The sequence below is a fragment of the Alexandromys fortis genome, unplaced genomic scaffold (assembly GCF_014885135.2).
Source record: "Alexandromys fortis isolate MF-2015 unplaced genomic scaffold, M_Fortis_MF-2015_v1.1 scaffold_272, whole genome shotgun sequence".
NCBI lineage: Eukaryota > Metazoa > Chordata > Mammalia > Rodentia > Cricetidae > Alexandromys > Alexandromys fortis.
The window spans coordinates 1299797-1314983 of NW_026068149.1; the positions used below are offsets into that span (position 1 = coordinate 1299797).

Below are 15187 nucleotides of genomic sequence, written 5' to 3' on the forward strand. Positions count from 1 at the left end.
AACCCTGTCTCAAAAAAAAAAAAAAAAAAAAAAAAGACAACCAGCTTATTTTAAAAAACCAAGTAAGGGCCAAAGAGATGGCTCAGCAGTCCTCACTACCAGGCCTGGTGACCCAAGTCCAACCCCATGAGTACATAGAGTGAAAGGAAAGGAACAATTCCCACAAGTTCTCCTCTGACCTCCACACAAATGCCATGGTGCACAGACAGCAGACAGACAGACAAAGATACACATGCACAGAAACACGCACAGATGTACACACATGCACATGTAGGTATACATGCACGTACACACAAAACATATGTAATAAGATGAGTAAAAATTAAACTAAAAACTAGGGCAACTCATTAACAGTGTGTGTGGGGGGAAGATCTTCAAAGTTTACCCTGACTTTTTATTGTACAAGAAAATCATACATCACGCTGTAATGGTGATCGTTAAACCTCCCACCGATCACCTCTAATATCCTCCCTGTCCTCCACTTTCAAATTGATAGAGGAGGTAAGGGAAACGTTAAAGACAGCCTGGAAACATGCTTAAGATACACTACTGAGACAAACGTGACCAAGAATAAGATTCAGGGCAAGCCCGGCACCCATTGCCCTCACAAGCTGAGTGCCTAGTTCTCATGATAGGGAACTGTGTATAATTTCACAGAACTCTATAAAATGATTAGCTAATAACTTTCTGAAACATTTCGTTCTCTTTATCAATTAATCCACTGTTATTAATCACCAAATCAAAATTGGCATTTTATATTTCTTTATAGATGAATTACAAATTATTCATCAGAATAAACCCAGTGAGTCTACATTTCAAAATATCTTAAGCAGGAAGTAGAAGAAGCATGAGGGCAAATGCACAGAACAAGAGAATAATACGAGGAATTTACGGAATCCATTAGATTAACTCGTATTTCAAATGAAAGGGAAATAATGTAAGGCTCATTTTACAGGTTCCAGAATATGATTTATAACCCTATAAATATCAGCAGGTCGTCGTGTTGTCTCCAAATCCTCCGTTCCCATGCCCTGTTTACTCTTCCAGTGAGATGCCTCTAAAACTGCCCTTTCGATTTCTCTGGCACGTATACCAAATACCAGCCTACTCGTGGACTATTCTCAAGTCCATTCATTCACACATGCACTCATTCAGAACTTCCAAACAGCGCTGGTTCTGAAGAAAAGCTACCTGCTGTAACAGGAGATCCAGCCATCATGAGGACATACTTCAACAGCAAATCCACTGCTTTAGGGGCTTACTATGTCAGCTACCATTCCTACTGCCGTCCTTCCCTAAGTCCAAACAGATGCTCTGTGAGCGAGCCAGGAGCAGATGCAATCTAACTTTCCTTCGATCCCTCCACTAGTGAGGCACACACAGGTGGGATTCCATGGGCAGATCATGCTCTGAACCACCAGTCGAAAGGGCAACTCCTAACCCTTCCAACGCCAACTAGTAACTGCCACAGGACTCCTCGTCCTTACGCAGCATGTATTCCTGTAACCTCCTTGGCTAAAAAGGTAAAATAAAACAAAAACAAATTGTTCCTTTGGCCTGACCTTTGGTCAGATACTGGAGCACAAAACAAGGCCGTAACCCTGCCCTTTTATCTACTGCCCTAAAATCTTATGAAGCAAGATGAATCTTTCTGGTTTTCCGATTTCTTATTCATGAAGTGCGGATGGTCTTCAGATGGCGTCACAGCTGCGCAGGATGAAATGAATGAGGACGCAAACACAGAATGTTCAACAGGAACTAGTACCTAACTGCATACAAACCTTTTGCTGTGTACATTGAACACATTCTTTCTCTTACAAAACTCTTGGATTTCTGCCCCCCGGTCACACTATTAGCTCCCTCTGTTGATGTGCACCCCATACGTTCATGAATCAAGGTCCAACCTTATTTTCAAGGCCAAAGTCAAACTCCACCAACTCTAAGGAGCAGCAAGAGCCACTGAAGAAGGAGAGAAAGAAAAATACACATATTCAAGACACATTAGGAGCTAGGGATAGAACTCAGTGGGTAGAGTGCCTACCTAGTATGCATAAGGCTGAGTTTGACAGGAGCACCGTATAAACAATGCTTGGAGGTGCACACCTGTAATCCCAGGACCTGAGAGGTAGAGGCTGGAGAATCCAAAGATCAAGGTCAAAAGTCCTTGCCTTAAATAATAATAATAACAGCAACAACATACAAAATGTATGGAAGATCACCAGTGCATTATTCTACCTCAACTCTCACACCCACAAACATAGAAACCAAACATTCATAAAGTGAGAGGGTAACTGATAGAAGGGATCAAATCCAGATCAACTCCGGAATTCCTACAAAAAGTACAGTGTGACTAAAATTCCACTCCTTAGCCTTAGTGCCTGAGATGGGCTAACATTGTCTAATCTCCGTTTCACTTCAAATACTAGTCAGTTCTCACTAATTTCATTTCACAACCACCAATAAGCAACAATTTGAAATACACAACTGTAAAAAACGGTAAGACCACATGAGATAGGAATAGCAAAACCAGTCCTTCTTGATCCCCACCGATCCTATCTCCTAGAGTCGGAGAATCTCTGCCCCAGCTGCTTCCCTAAACTATGCTAACACAGAACAGGATCGATGAATTGCCTATGCTGTAGATACAACACAGACATTCCACAAATACTCGTCGAATGAATGAATAAATATGATCCTGTCGATCTCAGGAGAAATCGCATAGTGTCGACCTTCTTCCCACCTAGTTCCTAATCGCTGAGGTCATGAACAATCTAGGAACACATTACCTGGATTAGTTTGGCTTTGCTTTGTCTTGTCAAGGATGAGAGGTGGTCGAACAGGGCAAGCAGTCAGAACATAGGACCTGGCACAAGCTAAGCAAAGGCTCGACCACTAAGCTACCCTCCCCCCCCACGGCCTAGGAACAGTTATTTTGTGCAGATGATCAAGAGCCCAAAGAACTTGTAGATGTTAAAAAAAAAAAAAAAAACTGGGGCAGAGTTCAACAGTAGAACTCTTGTCTTGACAGTACAAGACAACAGGTTAAGAACCCCAGCAACACCAGATGATAATAACATAGTAATAAATACAAATTATAGGCTGTCCACAATCCATATAGAAGAGCCAATAGCAGCAGTATGAGGGAAAAATATACATGAAGATAGAGATTTATGTAAATAAGACTCTATTACAGGCCTCCAGATCTTTCCTATTAAAGGGGGCAGTCCCCAGTATCAACACTCCTTTACAGTTTATCAGAAATTTACTCTCCAGCCCCCCCCCCGAGACCTACTGAATTGGAAACCCCATTCTAACATGACCCCTGGGATTTTCTTGAAATACATAAAGGTGGGGAAGCACCTCTGGAAGTTGTCTTTTACACTCTCAGAGGCAGTTACTATCCCTTGCTGTGTTCTGTCAATAGTTACTAATTAGACTTCTCTCTAAGTCACAGGCATAATCATACTGTCAAGGATGTCATGGATCCAAATTATAACTTCAACAAAAAGTGTATCATCCATTGGATATTGAATAAACTTCTAGTAAACATACAAAATAGGGTGTCTATCTTCTTATTGCACAGACTTCAACAGATTTAAAAAAATGACAATGAACTTCAGTGATCAAATAATCGATCTTTAATGCCAAGGATGTGATGATAACTGAAGGAAACAGGAGCGCTCTTTACGAGAACATATCTTTCCCAGTTCCTCAGTGTTACAGGTGGGTTTCCAGATACTCTCTATAAACTTCCCTGCATGCAAACCTGTATAAGAAAATGACCTCGACGACGTAAGTCAGATCTCCTAACACCTTCAATGACTCCGAAATCACCGCACAAAATCTCAAACCAGTAGTCTACTCTGCAAACTTGCGAAAGAGCAAAAACCCTCAAGCCACAGCTCTGTCATCTCAAACTGAGCCAAGATCTGTGGCCACGGGGGCATACCCTTTTTCATAGGAGGAAGGGGAGCGAAGAAGAGGTCAAGGGAGCTGAGGAGAAACTTGGGTATGCATTGACTAAGTATGCTCCAATACCTATCCATCACAAAGTTCCTGGATCCAGGTCCTCAAGTGTCCTGCACTCTGACCCTGCCAGTTAGGTGCACATCCCCATCCTAGCAACTGGCGTCCGGTGACAGCTCGCCCTCGGGGTCCCCTCCCCCTCCTTCCGCCGAGGACTCTCTGTCGTCCCCCACCCCCCGCCCCGGCCTCCCACCACCCCTAAAGCTGCCCCACGAGCAATGCTCCCGCGGAGGCCCGTCCTGCACACACGCTGACCCTGCTCACCAGGTACAGGGGCGCGTAGATCTTGAGGGACTCTTCCAGGGCGCCCCAAGTGATCTGCAGGAAGGAGACCCGGCAGGAGGGGTGCCAAGTGTGGCCGATCTCGTAGCAGTTATGAGGGATGGACTTGCTGAGGGCCGCCATGACGAGCGGCGGGGGTGACTGCGCGTGGTCAGGGGATCGCGGGGCTCGGCGGGGGGCGGCAGGCACACAACGGCGGGACCGGAGCCGAGCTGGCCGAGGTGTGCGGGATGCGGAAAGGTCACACGAGGGGGTTACTCAGGGCCGGAGTCCTCGGATGTTGGCCGGTCCGCGTATGGCAGCGCGAGGGGGCGGGGCGCGCACGGCGGAGGCGGGGAGGGGCGGTGCGTGCGCGCTCCCGCGTGTGGGCGGACGCGCCGAGGAAGTGAGCGCCTTCAGCCTTCCCTAGCTAGCGCGGCTCGGGGACGCGCTTGCGAGAGTCCGGCTGTCTCAGCGGGCGTCCTTTCAAAGGCCGGCCAAGTAGGGAAGAGGGTAGTGGAACAAAAGGATTCAGTATCTTTGCTGGGAGATGGAGGAGAAAAGTTCGCCATTAGACCAGCCTGGAGAAGCTTGCTCCACTGTTGTGCCGGTTGTCCCAGGTGTTCACCCACGGCTGCCTGCGGTTGCAACAAAACCTCAATGTTCTTACTACTTGCTCAACCACCGAAGCCTAAGTGCTGTTTTGCCTGGAAAGCCTTGAAAATGCTCATTTGGCTGTGTTCAAATGCATACCATATTCAGAAAGGCAATAGTGAGGCCTTACCAGACCAGACCCTAATGACTAAGCAGTCCTACCAACAGGGTCCTTGACAAATCCTCATTACCCAAGTGGCACACAGCAACGGTGCAGATAGTACTCCTGTCTGGCCTGAGAACGTGACCTAAGACTGATAACCCTGACAAAGCACCTGCCATTTAGCTCCTTAGTGCCCGTTTCTTTGCGTATAATAGCCTCCTTTCTTTGGACTTCTAATGTATTACCTCTGGGTCGGTCCCTCATCTCCATCCAGTTCCTTCCATAATATTTACTAAACTAGTAAAATTTCCCAAGCCCTGTTTGATACCCTGAAAAGACTTGTGTGGAAAAGATGTGTTCCTGCTGTCGATAAAGTAGTATTCTAGACATTAGGCAACACACAGGTAAGGTAAGTGTGAGCTGTCTGAAGGATGCCTGACTAATATTGTGTATGTTATAGAACATCACAGATTCTTCTCAGGGTACAGTGCGAGCTGTCACCTTTGATTGCTACAGTGATTATAAAATGACCACTTCGATAACATGGCATCCACTTGCTAACCAAAATGGCCAGAGAGAGGGGGAAAGACAGCAAACTTCTCAAGCTGTATCTGGCAGTGCGTGGAGGCTAAGCAGGAGGGTCTGAAGTTCAAGGCCAGCCTGAGCTACAGAGTGAATCTGAAGCCAGCCTAGGACTGGATCATGAGACCTTGCCTTTTCCAAAGAGGAAAAGAGAAAGAAACTTTACTGTAGACTGGTACAAATGAGTCACCTAACTGAGTAACGGGGGACGTCAGCTTGGGCAAATGGCAGCTAACATCTGATGACTGTATCCCTGCACAGAATGGCACAACAGATACCAGGGTAATTCATAGCACCAGCCATTGTGCTGTGCCTCTGGCTACCCAAACATCTGGACTCGTTCCTCCCAAGAGAGACAACTGAAAATACCCAGTTGCTACCACATCCTGTTCAATGTCCAAGATCTTCCTGAAGAGCTGCTGTTCAAGTTATCATCCCCCTCCCAACAGAGAATACTAGCATGGAGCCAACGAATCACAGTATTTACAAAGATCTCCAGCTCAGAAAGGAAGTGGGTGAGAAACACACAGTATAAACTTGCCCTAGCCATTACAGGAATAGTAATGCAAGCCTGCCTTACTAACGTCAATAATCTATTCCTGAAAACCTGATGGCCTTCAAGAAAAAATGCTGAAAAGCTTTAAATGAGAAAAACAAAATGAATTACACATAAGCCTCCCTTCTTCTTCAAGTATTTGAAGTAAAATATTAAATATAAATAACAAACTATCCACACAGATGCCGGGGGCTGGGTCACAACCTGTGCCCTTGTTGGTGTCTAAGCAACATGCAACTACGGGAGGCATGCTGATCTGAGTGGCCCATACTGTCACCCGGGGCCATCATCCAGGCCTGAGATGCTGCCTAGGACCATGTCTGAGTTGACATCACAACTCCTGTTACCACCAAGGGCCATGCAGAAGTCCAGGGTCTGGACAGCCACCTGAGACCATGGTGATGTCCAAGGGCTGTGCTGTCACTGGAACCATACTGATCTAGGTGACCTGAGCTGCCACAGAGGCCATGGTGACATCCAGGTCCAACTTGCTGCAAAGTATCATGGCTAGTTCCATGGTCCTGTTGCAGTTGTGATCTGGGTTGGTATCTATGGTTTGTGTTACCACAGGGAGCCATAAAAATCACAGCATAAAGACAGAAATCTCACATCAGGTCATGGTGCATGGTGCCTCTTCACATAAATAGAACATTGACCAATTCAGGTTCTATAGTTTATAATAAAAAAAAAAAAATTGGGCAAAATTTGTTTGCAGTAGTTTACATTTTTAATTTATAGGCTCTAAGAATATATATTCAGTGGTTCTCAACTTTCCTAATGTTGTAACCCTTTACTTAATATAGTTCCTCATGTCGTGGTGACCTCCAACCAAACACTTTCATTGCTACTTCATAACTATAATTTTACTACTGTTATGAATCATAATACAAATATCTGTGTTTTCTAGTAGTCTAAGACAACCCCTACGAAGGGGTTATTTGACACCCCCCCAAAGGGGTCATGACTCACAGATTGAGAACTACTGATAGTCTCACACTGGTTTTCAAAGCAGGCTTCTCATTACACTGCTATTAAGATCAATGTAAACATTTCCTCTGCATGGATCATTTGTTATTTGGGGGGAGATTATGACAGTGTTTGACTGACACTTTCTTGGGCCTTCATTGTTTCTCTTAAAAAAAAGGAAAGGAGGACAAGGGGAGGAAGGGAGGAAGGGACCACCTCAGGCCTTGGACTTCTTTGGCAAGGTGAAACAGAATTTCTTCGAATAAGATGCACAATAAATAGGGGGAAGGGGTTTTCTGACTATTTTTGTAGAATTCAAAGACTTGAAGACACGAGTTGAAAATGGTTGTTTGGTTGCAATAGTCTACCTTTGTAGGCATCAATGGAAAAGAATGGGAATGCCCACAAGATGAGATGCAAAGTCCATATTTATCAATGATGAATTTGTTCAGATTTGTATGAAGCCATTAAAGACATGTATTCAGACAAAAGAATGATACAAATCATGGCTTACACTAAGCAGACCCCGGTACTTCTTTATCGCTACAATATTCAATATTTTATATTTGAATACACTACTCAAGGGCCATGCAGAAGTCCAGGGTCTAGCCACCTGAGACCATGTTGATGTCCAAGGGCTGTGCTGTCGCTGGGACAATACTGATCTGGGTGACCTGAGCTGCCACGGAGGCCATGGTGACATCCAGGTCCAACTTGCTGCAAAGGGCCATGGTTTTCAGAATAGTTACATATAGCACAGTATTTGTTTCAACAAAGCTTCACGCCCCCTCCCCTCATCACTTTATTTAAAGTAACATTTTCTGCTTTTAAGATGTAAATGCAGGAAGCTGTGGCTCAGTTGATGGAGTGCTAGCTCATCATGCACTAGGCCTTGGGTTCCACCCCCAGCATCACACAAACTGGATGTGGTAATGTACACCTGCAACCCCAGTGTTCAGGAGGAGGGGACATGAGGACCAGAAGCTCAAGGACAGATCATCCTCCCAGGCTATATAATAAATGCCAAACCAGCCTGACCCACAGGAGACACTCTTAAAAAGATTAAATACACATTTTCCCATAGAAGCATTAAAAGCTGATTACTGAGAGAAATATTCTCTTTCAGATAGAGCAGCCAGTGATTCTGTCAATGCAAGTCTCTTTAAAATTTGGAAGCTCCTTCTATGGCCAAAAAGACAAAAAAGAAAGAAAAAAAAGCCACATATTCTAAAGTCCCTGAAACAAACACTTCTATCTTGGAATGAGAGTTGGGTGGGGAATGCCTTTCACAGGCTTGGAAACCCTCTGTCCAGCCTTGAAAGGACCCAGGGAGGAGAAAAATCTCTAAACCACTAGAGCCTTAACAAAGAATCCAAAGATCCATATAGCTCTACCTGGATTTGAACTTTTCCTTAAAGAAAGCTTTGATTTCGGAACCTTTTACCATCTAGAAAGGCAGGGGATGAAAAACATGTGTTGTCTTGTCTGTTTTTAAAATGGAAGTGCTTGGATTCTTGATATTTGCCTCAAATTCTTAAGAATTTTGAGAAGCTCCTTTGTAGCGCTTAGCTTCCTATCTAAACATGTTTGGTATTTTAAAACCACTTGATACTTTCAATATTCTATCTAGAAACTTTTTTAACCAAATGCAGACTTGCATCAAACAGAGTTTCTGTTCTCCACATTTTAACAGGCAACAATGTTGCCAAACTTTATTAGGTGACCAGGATTCCTTTTTCCCCAGCCTCTGATAATTTCTTCACAGCAAGCCTTCAAGAGTTGCCAAAATTACTCTCAAACAACCTGACAGTGTTTAGCTATACTTTTATAGCATACCCGGTATCTATATTACTTTGATGATTTATGATTATTCTTTGAGAGGAAAAGTAAAAAAGGAGTAGAACATAGATAAGAGTGGATGTGTGGAAGAAATATATCAGAGGCCATCAGTGTCCTAAGGAGACAGAGTAACTCAGGGACATTTCTGAAAGTCTTAGTATAGAATTAGAGCCAAAAGGAAGGAGCTCACTGAAGGCAGAATCTACTTCTAATTCATCTTTGCTTCTCTTGTTTTTTTGGTATAAATCAGCATTCCATTGTGGCTAGAAACAAGCACAAGCCAGGGTGTTCCTCATTAGTATTAGCTTATAATAACTTTTTATATTTCCAAATACAATAATCAGAAATAGAAATCATCTTTTGTATATAATAATATAATATATGTGATATATAAACATATCACACCCCATACAAGTCTACCAGGCCCTCTAGCACAAGGTAATGAAGAAATTGATCAGCTGTTGGTTGAAAATGTACTAGAAATTCAGAATTTCATAAGAAACACCATCTTAAGAGCAAAGATTTGAAGAAAGATTTTTCTCTATCACTTGGCAACAAGCCAAGGAAATTATATGGCAATGTCCTACTTGTTCTTTGTATAATCAAAGTCCATTACCTACAGAAAGTAACCCAAAATGTACTCAAAGAAATGAAATTTGACAAATGGATGTGTTTTATTTTTGGAAAATGTGGAAAATTAAAGTATGTGTGTCATACCATAATACATATTCAGAATTTCAGTGGGCCACTGCTTTAAGTTCTGAAAAGGCTGATTCTGTAATTACACATTTATTAGAAGTGAAGGTCATTTTGAGGATATCTGTACAAATTTAAGACTGACAATGACTTAGCATATGTCTCTAGTAAAATGAAGCAGTTTTCCTCATATTATAACATAAAGCATATTACAGGCATACCACACAACCCTACAAGGCAAGCAGTTATAGTATTTATAGAAAGGTATAATTACCCGTTAAAAGATATGCTTAATAAACAGAAAGGGGTAAATAAATCCCCACAGAGATACATTACAGAGTGCTTTACTAACTTTAAATTTTTTAATGCTAACTAAAAAGGAAAAACAGATATACAGAGACATTGAAAATAAAAAAAAACTGATGAATTAAATCCTCCTATATATTTTAAAGATGTGTTAACCTCAATGGAAACCAGGATATGTGTTACATTGGGGAAGAGGTTTTGCTTTTGTTTCCACAGGAGAAGAAGAGCTATGGATACCATCAAGATTGACAAAGTTTAGATTCAGACAGGAGAGCCTTCTATAAGACGAACAAATGCCTTTCACTTGATCGGGTATGAAAAATAAATAAATAATTTTCATTACTAAAAGATATCTTTTTCTGTTGCCACAAAACGTTTTGTCTTAACACAGATATAATCTGACAGAAAAGGAACTCCCCAAAGTTAGGGTTGGTGAGGGTATTGTTTTTGTCTTTCCAGGAGGATGAAAGCATCCAACTAAGGAATCTAAAGACCCCTGTACAAACAAGTCATCTGAAGAAAGATGACCTATTTCAAGAAAAATGTCCCAGGAAAAAGAGTAAAATTAGCCTAATGGGCCAGGTGGTGGTGGCACACACCTTTAATCCCAGTACTCAGGAAGCAGAGGCAGTTCTGTGAGTTCAAGGCCAGCCTGGTCTAGAAGAGCTAGTTCCAGGACAGGAACCAAAAGCTACGGAGAAACCCTGTCTCGAAAAAAAAAAAAAATTGGCCCAATGGTATACATTTTCAATAGTATAAAATTTCATAAAATTTTGCAAACAGTTGTTTCTGCTGCTCTTTACAAACAAAAAAGATAAATGGTCTTTTTGTGATCCCAATTCAATTAAAAAATCAAAGCTGGCTTTGGAACTGGAGTGTGACTCCCTCTCTAAACCCAAGCGTGCCATTAAAGAAAAATCCAAAATCTCTGTCTCACATCATCAGAAGAGCCACCTGGTATGGGACAGAAGAAACCCCAAACTTGGGACTTCTATTGTCACTAATCACTAAAGTATAAATATTAGCACTAAAATTATAATATTTTATATATGTATAATATATTCATATTTAAACTCTTCCTGTTGTGATATTAATGGTCATAGAATTAATTCTAGAAGTAGGCTTCATCTAGCTTCTTGTACACAATTTTGAATTTGAGTTTGAAGCAGGTAACTAACTAGGAATTAAGTTTGTGCACCTGGGATATACTTAATAGACTGTGGTCCTTTAACTTCTCTGAGATCTGCTGCTTGTGACATTTACAATGTTTAAGTTTTCTGCAGTGAACCATAACCATCACTAACAGTGACCTTTGAAGTCTCTAAAGAGACGATGGGGCCCCACAACAATGATTCTACCTGGATTGTGGTAATGCTATTAAACTGATAAGCACCACCCAAAGATCAGTTTCTGACTGCAAACTGCTCAGTCAGGTCAACTTCAAGGCTGCCAACTGGGAGGGTCCAACCTTACAAACTACTCTAGCCAGGACTTCAAATAAGCATTGCATTTTCCCATTATTCAGACACTGAACAACCAATGTTACAGCTAGTTTTTCCAAGACTTGGCCAATATCTCAGTTTTCTCAGGGTCCCCTATATATACTGTCACCCCAGACAAGAGGAAAGAATTTAAAGAACACAACACTCACATTCCCAAGAAGTAGGGTGGGTGGGTGGGTTTGGTCATTTGGTGGGTTATGGATGCTTTATCATCATTTGGGGAGGAGCTGTTTGCAAATTGCTATTTGCCATGGTAAGAGGAAAAACTAAAGAAGGGAATTTAGATTCTGTTGGACTCTAGCGTCCAAACACCGAGAAGGAGTCGCCCCCAGAGACCACACACCACAGCCGATGCAAAAGCATGAGGATTTTATTAATTCTGTCATGACAGGGTCCCCCAGCATTCGGGAAGCCGAGGGACCTCGAATAGCGGGTACAGTCTACTTTTAAAGGGGCCACAGAAGCAAGGGGGGTTGTTCTTGGACTATTCTGATTGGTTTATTTGAAAGGGCTAATACCAATAATTGACTGGAGAGCTGTTGCCAGATCAGATGAGGTAAGAGGTCATTTTGACCTCGTTTCCCAGGGCATACGTATATGGGTAATTGTTCAGGAACTGAGTACGTGCGAGTGTAGCTGTTAGGTCCTTGGTTCCCAGGGGAGGAGGGGAAGCACTATGGCACAGAGGCTGAGAGGATTCAGAATTGTCAAAAATGGCTTCAGGATTGTCTTAAAGTCTTACAATTCAAGGATCTCTTTCTGAAATAAATAGATAAAGGAATGATAGAATGAAAAGGTAGATTATTGAAACTACCTTAAACTAAAAAGCAACTATTAATCTCAAATATTTTACATTAGTATGTATTTTTGTATATTGATGCAAACTTAAGGTTAATTTGTTATACTGTGTATGTTTCTACTCTTGTTTAAGGAATTTTTGTATATTGATACAAATTTAAAGTTATTTTGTTACAACATACTGTATATATGTTTCTAGTCATGTTTAAGGTATTGTACCTATGTAACTCATTTAAAAATGTAAGGTAAACCTCTAGTCCTTGAGAGCTAAAAGTCATCTAGGATAATTAAGAAACACGGGTTAGTAATTAGTTATCTATAACAATCAGACTTGTAGTTATGTTAAGTATGTCTTCAATATCACACAGAAAAATTTCAGATAGATAATGATCTTCAAATACTTCAGATACCTATAGAATATGCCATTTAAAATATTTTGTTAACATAGGGATTTTCATGACAGTAAGACATATCAACTCCTGGCAGCAACAATCTACATCACAAAAGGGTGACGAGCATCGAAGAACCTCCATATGGAGTTAGTTTTCAATGTGGCAAAGCTTGCCATTTGGGCAAGAAACTGTCTTTGTCTCTACTGATGACAGTATACTGTCCAAACTGGACAGGCAGTACACAAAGGAAAGCAACTGCTAGACTTTGCCAAGATAAGATACGATGATCCCCAAAATTCCTGCTTCATAGAAAATTCTACCAGATGCCTAGGCTTAGATGCTAGAGACAGTAGCCTCAATTTTGCAGAGGAAGCTTGGGGGATTGTCCAGGCCACCAGTTGTCTCTGTCACTTTTATAGTTCTAGAATGTGTTTTCTCTGTACTTTCTGCTTATTCAGCTAATACTATGTATTACATGTGTTTATGGTGCATTTGTTTAACTATGTAAAAATATGTTGCAGTTACATTAATTAAATAAAATTAACCTGCGCTCCAAGAGAAGGGGTTAGCAACTAGTTGACAGGGAATAGCAGGGAGGAGTGTAGAGTGGGTTTTTTAGTTGGGGCAGTGTGGAAGGAAAGAGGTTTCCGGAACATCAGCTAAGAAAGAAAGTTAGCCAGTTGCTACTTTAATTCTCTGAGCTTGGCAGGTTTTCACTCTAGCCTTCAATCTCAAGTTTTATTAGAACAATAGAGATTAGATAAATCTGTCTTCAGTGGCTTAACAGAGCCATTGTTTGGAGGAACAGAATTCCCTTAGGCCATGGCCTGAGCAGTAGTTAAAAGCACAGCTGCTGTGAGAAAGGTAAAACAGAAAAAAAAGTCACTATTTTACTTCCTTTTCACTTCACGCTAACAGTATTTGCTTATGTATAAAATTAAAGCTCACAATGAAATTCCATCACATTTTTAAAATATTTGTTTTCTTATACAAAATTGGATAATTAGATATTCAGTGTTAGTGATTCCTCCTTTATCTTCCCTGGGACAGAATGCCTGACATAAGCAACTAAAGGAGGAAGGTTTAATTTTGGCTCATGGTTTCATGGTCTTGTCTCCACATTCTCAGGCCCAGCATCATGGTGGAAGAAATACCAGGCAGCAGAGGGTCTTGCCTCATGGCAGAGAGGAAGCAGGGAGGGGGAAGGGAGGAGGAGAGGTGTATACTGGAAAAGACAAAACGTAGCCTTAAGAACACACCCTTTAACTGCCAAATAGCACCCCTACTTCCTGCCTTTCCACCTCATAATAATGTTTTCATATTAGGAGTCCCTTACAGGATTGATCCACAGATCAACTCCAAATCCTCAGAGTCTGCCTGTGTCTGGAAACACCTGGACACACCCAGAGAAACTCTTTGCTAATCTTTTGGGTGTCAATTCACCACAGCTTCACTCCCACTAGAATAAAAACATCAGTTTCTTTTTCTCTGGCTTCTAACTGAGAGAATATTTTGACCATTTGGTCAAAGGCAATAAGCACAGAAGCACAGCCTGTGTCTGTTGACATTACGGCCAGTAGAGTTCATGGATCAATTCATGCTACAATTATGACAGATGTCTTTAAAAAAATCATCAGTTAGCTGTCAGGTATTTTATCATTTACAGCTGTTATGATATTACAAAAATTGTATTATTTTGACAACTACAGAACCAATTTCTTTTATTATCCAAAGTGTTCCTCTTTATACATTTCAAAGGAGTATTCTGAGAAAAGATCTATATTGGTCCCTATACTTCCAAAGATATCCATAGCCCAAACCTGGGTTTTATTTAATTTTTATTGAGCTCTACATTTTTTGCTGCTCCCCTCCCTGCCTATCCACTCCCCACTTCAAACCTCCCCCAAGGTTCCCATGCTCTCAATTTACTCAGGAGACCTTGTCTTTTTCTACTTCTCATGCAGATTAGATCTATGTAAGTCTCTCTTAGTGTCCTCATTGTTGTCTAGGTTCTTTGGGATTGTGGTTTGTATGCTGGTTTTCTTTGTTTTTATTTAAAAACCACCTATGAGTGAATACATGTGATAATTGTCTTTCTGTGCCTGGGTTACCTCACTCAAAATAATGTTTTCTAGCTCCATCCATTTTCCTGTAAAAGTCAAGATGTCATTTTTTTTCTGCTGTGTAGTACTCCATTGTGTAAATGTACCCCATTTTCTTTCTCCATTCTTTGGTGGAGGGGCATTTAGGTTGTTTCCAGGTTCTGGCTATGAGAAACAAAGCTGCTCTGAACATGGTTGAGCCCGTGTCCTTTGGCACGATTGAGCATCCTTTGGATATATACCCAAAAGTGGTATTACTGGGTCTTGAAGGAGGTTATTTCCTAATTTTCTGAGAAATCACCACACTGACATCCAAAGGGGTTGTACCAGCTTGCATTCTCACCAGCAATGCAGAAGTGTTCCCTCCCCCCCCCCCCAACCTCTTCAGCATAAGTTGCCATCAG

The 15187-nt window shown here is 41.6% G+C and overlaps 1 protein-coding gene across 4 annotated transcripts in view; it reads right to left on the minus strand.

The window, feature by feature from the left end:
* The window catches only part of Tmem135 (transmembrane protein 135), a 214153-nt gene that overhangs the window by 154521 nt on the left and 44445 nt on the right, over positions 1-15187 (minus strand). For 2 of the 4 annotated variants that reach the window (XM_050127238.1, XM_050127237.1), the window contains exon 1: positions 4291-4626. The exons of the other annotated variants lie outside the window; for them this stretch is intronic. In XM_050127238.1, coding sequence (XP_049983195.1) covers positions 4291-4431 — 141 coding nt within the window. In that variant the 5' untranslated portion in view covers positions 4432-4626. Of the gene's footprint in view, positions 1-4290; positions 4627-15187 lie in introns of those variants that run through there. 4 annotated transcript variants of the gene reach the window in all.